The following is a 7,722-nucleotide window of genomic DNA, read 5'->3' on the forward strand; positions in this document are numbered from 1 at the left end:
AGGATATGAAGACATGTATTTATAACTCCATATCTGACTAAATGCCAATGCTTCTGGTAAAAAGCCGCAGGCAGCCCATCTGGTCCCGGCGCCTTTGTAGGACTCATTTGAGATATGGTTGTGTAAATTTCCTCTGCTGAGAATGAGCTGTCCAACTGTTGATTCATTTCATCCGTGATTGTTGGGGCTAACTCGCCAAGGGCAGCTAAGATGTGGTCAGAATTAAAATTGGATGTGGTGAATAGCTCGGCAAAATAATCACAAAATTGTTTGTCCACTTTTTCCTCATCTTCCACCCAACTGTTCTGCTTGTTCATAATTCCCCAAATTCTGTTTTTTTACTTCCTTGACGAAGCTTTTGCATGAAAGTATTTGGTGTTTCTATCTCCTTCCTTCAGCCATTCAACTCTTGACCTTTGTCTCTAATAAATCTCCCCATCCATCCACAAATTCTCAATTCGCTTCTCTAAACTCACTATCTCATTGTCTTCTTCATAATGCACTTGATTAAGCTTCATCTCCACCAGCCTTTTCTTCAGCTGCTCCACTTTTTTCTTTCTATCACCAAAATGTTGCCTATTCTATAACAATAGCCGAGCCATTGAGTCTTTTGTTGCTTTGTTAAAGCATTGAACCAGATCATTTTTATCCCAACAAGCCTTCGTTTCCCACTCTTCTTGAACAATATGCTTACAATCTTCATAAGGGCTCCACATGTCCTCATAATGCAGCCTACATATCATTCTTCGCTGAAAATTCACTCCCCTGATTCTGGTTTGCACTTTCAGCATAATTGGGGTGTGGTCCGAGCACCATGTATCTAGGTTATAAGCAACCAGTTCAGACAAACCAGTTTCCCACTCCTTCAACCCAAAAAATCTATCTAATTTTTTTTTAACAAAATTTGGACCAAATCATCTATTTGACCACGTAAAAAGGTACCCTCTACACTCAATGTCAGCCAACTTGCACTCCCTCATTGCATCTCTAAACTCAGCCACCATACTTAAGTTTCTATCATTCCCACCCATTTTTTCATTGGGGTTTAAGATTTCATTAAAATCTCCAAAACAAATCCACGGGTAAGTGAATAGACCTGCAAGCCTTTTAAGGAGTGTCCACGTATGTCTTTTTTGCCCCGCCTCTGGATGCCCGTAGATACCCATGCACCTCTATTGTTTTCCATCTACCCCTCTGACAATAGCATCAATGTGATGGTTGCTATAGGAGGCAATCTCCAAGTCCAAGTCTTCATTCCAAAGCATTGCCAAACCACCCCCATGCCGCTTCTACCTACAGCAAAACAATTATCTAACCCCAGCCTCTTCCCCATATTCATCATGTGGCCATACTCCAATTTCGTTTCACACAGAAAAAGAATTCGAGGCTGATGTTTTTGGAGAATGTCTTTTAATTCATGGAATGTTCAGGTATTCCCCAAACCTCGAACATTCCAACTTAAGATACTCATTGCTTTCGGCGGGGCTGACAACCAGCCTCCGCCAATAATTCCTCCATAATTGGTTCAGGCACCTCCATAAGTTCCATAGTTGTTACTTCCTAGCTGAGTTTGAGAGTTTTTGAGAGAGGCTTAGTTGGGCTAACAACCAAGACTTTTTTCACAGGGCTTGCTGTTTTGGCTTTTTTTTTTCGGACTAGGCCACATCACCTCGCTGCATAATCGTTTTGATACCAAAGTCCCAGCTTTACTAGGTTTTTTGTTTGTATCACAGGCTTGACTTTTCCATCTTTTCCATTTGGGCCTCGATTTTTTTGCCTTTAGCCCATCGTCTACAACTTCTTCCTCTGAGCTCATTTGGGTTGAGTGCGTTTCATTTGCTCGTTTTTCTTCTTTGCCCGCCAAGATTTCATTCCCCTTTCCATTTCCTCCAATTTTTCCTTTTTCTAGCAAATATCTCTCTTGTATGTCCTGCATTCCTGTTACATCAGAAATTTTAGCTACACCGTGCAGCTTTTTGTCATTGGATTGCATCAGCTTTTTTTTGCTTCCTTCAAAATTGTCAGCAGTCACAGCACCCTTATCCATGTGTCCCTCCCTTATTAGCCCTCCTTCCATATCCATGCTTTCTTTATTCAATGTGGATCCGAATTGATGACCCACGTTTAAGTTGGGTGAACCTGAGTTTGGGATTTCTGCACTATCCGATTCTGGAACTTCTTCTCTAGATTTTTCGTGCTTCCTACTCCATTTCTCCCTTGCTTTGTTTAGCTTGGTTCTGTCTGCTAATGATACTGCTTTTAACCATGGTCTGAACGGTAAATTTTCTTTCTGCTGGCCTTTATACTCCATACATTCTCTGAACTGGTGTCCAATGCATCCACAACAAAAGCAGAAGTCAGGTAATCATTCATACACCACAAGCAAATGGATGTCCTCTTCATCTTCTTGCTTTAGGACTATAAGTTTCTTCAAAGGTTTTGTAATATTCACTGAAACTCGGATACGTACAAATTCCCCAAAGCATTCACCCTATGCATCCATGCCTATATCCTCCACCTTTCCAACCCTCGACCCCAGCTCTCGGATTATGCTAGTATCCATGCACATCAATGGCACATTATGGATTTGAATCCAGAAAGAGACATGAGAAAAAGATTATTTTTTGATACTACCAATACCCTTTGGTTCTTAGAGAACCATCAAGGCTCTATCAAAGTGCCACGGTCCTCCATTTAAGACTCTTTTTATCAGCTTCTGAGAGAAACTTAAAAACGAATATGTTGCTACCTAAGCTTTCTACCTTGAAATCATGAACAGTACGCCAAGCTTGGTCCAAAGCTGTTTTGAGTCCTTGACGATTTACCCCTCTCGCTAGAAGAATTTTTCCAACAAGACAACCAGCAACTACTTTGGAACCCTTTTCTTTCATCTGGCCCGCAAAAATAAATTTGTCTGTTTCCTCTCCTTCAAGTGTTATGGCTTGACACTTCCGTATTAACTCTTCCGTTTCCATCTCCAAGCCACTAGCCCACGATATTTATTGTAGTATTTTGGATTTTGCTTTGAAAAACCCTCACCAACCCCTCCTGACCTTCCGAGGAGGATTTTCAAAAAGCAAAAAATAATTAAAAGCTTCACCCACCCCTTTGGAATAAGACAAAGGAAGAGGAAGACAAAAGAATCACCAAACACTCCTTATGAGTGATACTCAAGGCCATGAAGGCCTGATGTAGCTACCATTCTACCTTTCCTCATTTCTGAGAAAAGAAAGGAGAGTCTTACATCCGAATCTTTTAACTTATTCTTTACTTTATATAAGGGATTCCATAATGAAAACATATTAAAGTTAAATATTTGCTATGAATATACGGACCTAAAATGATTCTCCTCTGATATAAGTTCTTACGATTAAATTAAAATTAAAATACGAGCGAGTGTTTTATATTGTTTATATACTTCGAATTATACATAACTTGAAGTTCAGGCTCCAGAGTTCACTGGAAGTTAAGTGTTAGATCATCAGTCGGGACTTAGGAAAAAAATTATAAAAATCAGAAAATTTGATCAGTCTAGTTGGGCTCAAAACTACAAACATACTCTTTCGATACTGCCAGCAAAAAAAAAAATTGATAGTCATTAATAAAACCCCTTCGTGCGCTGTGGGAAAAGGCGCCTTGTCAACTTTCCTCGTTACTTATTTCCTAACTTTATTTCAATCTTGTCCAAATTGCTTTTGTTTGAAAATTTCTCTGTGATTTGTCTGCGGATCATGATGTTTATTTAATTTATCACCATGCCCATGAAGTTCCAATAATATATATATATATATATATATGATTCAACGGATATGAAAAAGAAACTTGATGGCCATGGGGAGCAAAACCACTTCATGGATAAGGACGTGGCCATTTCAGTCGTAGCTTGCTATTGCACATGCAAAACAATACTTTAACCTGCCATGAAATTAAGCTTTCTTTCACCTCTTTCAGTGGTGGCTCTGAGATCACCACAACTTTAATTTGTTTATATGCATGTGAAAGTTGCTTTGGATATTTTTCTCTTTTTTAATTTTTCTACTTTTGGTAGAGACGACTTCTTTTTATCTTTTTCTTTTGGTCAAGACATGCACCCGTTTTTCATATGTTTGGGATCAATCATTCAGAGTATGGCAAAGACTTTAAAGATGAAAGTCGACTGAAAAATTATAATCAGATAGATGATGTAAATTATTTTTATTTTCAAACGGTAAATGAACAAAACTTACTTCTTCTTTGGTGAAATTAACCATTATTTCCTTCATTAGCTTTTACAACTCAATAGAACACTGTGACATTAATAATACCCAACGTTTCTTCTTTTTGTTTTTTTCCCAAAAAAATTAGTGCTATACATATACCATATACATGAATGCATATTAAATTTTTTTTTTTTTTTTGTCTTAACCACGAGGTATCGTGGGGAGGGATCCAACTGTGGGAGGCACCTTTAAGCCCGTACCACAACCCAGACTAGAAGTCTCCGCTCGAACCTGGAGGCACATGTTCTCCCAATAAAGACGACTTCCTTGCGACTCGAATTGGGGAGCAAACTCAGTCAAGCCACTTAAGGGAGACTCCATTACCAATAGAGTCAACATTTTGTTGGTTGCATATTAAATAATTTAACGTAGCAAATAAAAAATGTCGTATGGTCACTGATTAGGTGAATGGCATGCTTAATCATTTGCACAAATTCAAGTCCATGTGAATCTTTTGCTTCAATATGTTTTGTAAGCTAACTACAACATTTTCATTTTTTGCAGTGGCCAGAATACACACATATTAAAAAAAATGACCTTAGTATAAATTAAATTAAGCTGAAAAAGGAAATTAATATGCCGATTCCTAAGATTAACAAAAATATTGAATTTTTTATTATTTTTATTTTGATAAAAAAATTTGAAATAAGGGATTTCTTATTTTAATAAAATAGAAAATAAATTTAAAAAAAACACACACACAAATACATTAAAATATAAAATAAATTAAAATTCAGTGTTTAATTGAGATTTTACTCAATAATATATTTCCATCTGTCACAAAGATACATTAGAATTATTGTTTGTTTCCTTTTTTTTTAATTTTTTGACCTTGACCAATAACACATCGTTTTGGAATAAATCTTTTGCTCCAAAAGGGCAAAAACTCCTGCGTTTGCTTTCCGAAGACTCCGCGTGTTTGCTTTCCGCCTCGACTCTTCCTCCTTCATCTTAGGCACTTACTTCCATGGGCGGATCTAGCATGTGACCAGTGGGGGCTGCCAAAAAATAATTGTAAAAATAAAAAAGAAAAATATTTTTATTTTCTAATTATCCCTCATTAAATTTATTAAAATAGTCACTATAAATTATAAACCCCATAAAATTTAAACTTTAACTTTTAAGAATTATAAAAACTTATATTTTAATTAAAAATAATGATAGCCCTCCACCCAAAATATTTTCTATTCTCAAAAATAAAATTAATTCTTACATTTTCTATAATAATAGTAAAGAGAACGTTTTCAGTAATGAAACTCATTAATAATCATCTTTGGAATTGGATGAAATAAATGATAGTTTGGTTGTTTATATAAGAAATAATAAATTTAATAATATTGATGACAAGTCTATTGCATAATATTTTTAAAATATGAAATTTCGTAGAGAATAATTATAAATGTATTAATAAATATTTTATATATTCAAAATTTTAATTTTTTATATTTTACTATTATTTAATTTAGCCCCCGGTAAATTATTCTTCTAGATCCGCCACTGTTTACTTCCACCAACATCACATCAATTGAAGAAATTTCAACAGCAGCAAAATTCAGTTTGATTTTTTTCAGATTTTGTTATTAATTTATATTCTGTCTATTGCTCTTTGTTGTCATTGTTTAATGCTAGAATTATCCCTCTTTTTAAAAACTCTTTTCCATATGAAATTGCTTTTTTTTTTTTTGGTTTTATCATTTCTTCTATGAGGAATTTCGCCAAACAGGTGGCCGACATGAAATACATCTAGATTTGTTTTAGTGCAATTGAAAATTAACACCTCAAAAATTGATCATGAAATCGACACAAAATTTACAGAAGCTGAAATGGATCATCACATTGAAGATTTGGACAAAAATAAAGAACGTGAATAGGTAAAGATGAAGTTTTGGAACATACCGTCAACAACCAAATGATTCCACCCCAAAGAAGAAAATGACATACAAAAAACATTAAAGGAGTAGAACTTAGTTGCACACTTGACCAAGTTGTTTTTAAGAATTTTTTTATTTAACCTTTGCTATCCATGTTCATATATATATATATATATAATAAGAAAATTCTCATTTTAATAAAATAAAAACACCACTAATAAATAAAAATAACAGATTTCAATATACTAACAGGTAAAAAATATATTTTTTAATGTATTAAAACCTGTGCTTTTTTGGTATTTTAGTGGACGTCTTCATTTTAACCAAATGACAGTACTCTCACTAGAGCTGGCAAAACGAGTTATCGGATCGTGTTCGTGTCGTGTCGTGTCAAATTTAGATTAACCCAAACCCAACCCATTTAATAATCGTGTCAAAATATTGTGACACAAACCCGACACAGAAAAATAATTGGGTTACCTAATAACCTGCTTAATAGTTATATATTAAACAAAAGTTACATCAAATATTTACACATTGTCATAAATACGTATATACATTCATACATACATAATATATCAATATTATAAAATATACATATCTAACAAAATATTACACATTTACACTACTGAAGTTTTAATTATATATATATGTAAATAATATTGTATATGAATATTATAAAATATACATGTCTACTAATATTTTACACACTTACACTATTGAAGTTCTAAATGTATTTAAAATTTTATAAATAAAACATTGTGTTTATGTTTATCCTTTCAAAGAATAAAATTAAAAGAGAAAATCATCTCTAATATTTGAGTTTTAACGACAAGAACCTGCAAATTATTTTAAAATATAAAATATAATCGGGTCATTGATCGGGTAAATAAGTCAAGAATTTTAACCCTAACCCGACACAGAAAAAAATCGTGTCGACCCGGATCTGACCCATTTAATAATCGTGTAAAATTTAACAACTCATACCCATTTATTTGTGTCGGGTAATCGGGTCGTGTCAAATTTTGCTAGTTCTAACTCTCGCAAAAAAATGACTCTATATATATAGTGATAAACGAGAAGAAATAATCATAATAAATACTAGCACGAAGCGAAACACAATCATGTCCCTAATAATGCTATTTGTTACAAGAATCAAATTACAAGAATCAAATTACAAATATATATATTAACAGTTTTAAATAGAAGAGTGAACAGTATCAGCTGAAGTTGTGGATGGTTATTGGGGAAGGACTTATCAGCCGATAAGAAGCAGCAGCAGAGCATTTACTAGAGACCATAAATACAAGCAATGCCTTGAGAAAATTTTTAGACGCAGGATTCTGAACAATATAGATCACATACTCCAAAAACGCTGCGTTGCATGGCAAAATTATTGGCCCATCAGTGGGTAACCCAAACTCTTCCTCAGACATCTCAAATAATTCTCTGAAAATGTTTGTATGCAAATATGCCAGAGGAATCACAAAGCGTCTCAAATCGGTTGAGTACACAACAAAATGGCCCTTGTTAGCTTGCTTACAATTGCTGATTCCGGGCAATGCAATCGATCTTCGACCAACGCCGGCCAT

At 34.6% G+C, this 7,722-nt stretch overlaps 1 protein-coding gene across 1 annotated transcript; it reads right to left on the reverse strand.

Annotated features, from left to right (window-relative positions):
* Positions 1 to 7,350: 7,350 nt before the first annotated feature.
* LOC107176379 (auxin-responsive protein SAUR64-like) lies at positions 7,351 to 7,722 on the reverse strand. The gene has a single exon (XM_015528796.1). The coding sequence runs from the start codon at positions 7,720 to 7,722 to the stop codon at positions 7,351 to 7,353; it is 372 nt and encodes a 123-aa protein (XP_015384282.1).

Source organism: Citrus sinensis, chromosome 5, assembly GCF_022201045.2.
Source record: "Citrus sinensis cultivar Valencia sweet orange chromosome 5, DVS_A1.0, whole genome shotgun sequence".
In the NCBI taxonomy this organism is placed as follows: domain Eukaryota; kingdom Viridiplantae; phylum Streptophyta; class Magnoliopsida; order Sapindales; family Rutaceae; genus Citrus; species Citrus sinensis.

What these genes read in the sequence shown, in the direction of transcription:
- LOC107176379 (XM_015528796.1), bottom strand. Translation starts at nt 7,722, where the DNA reads ATGGCCGGCGTTGGTCGAAGATCGATTGCATTGCCCGGAATCAGCAAT.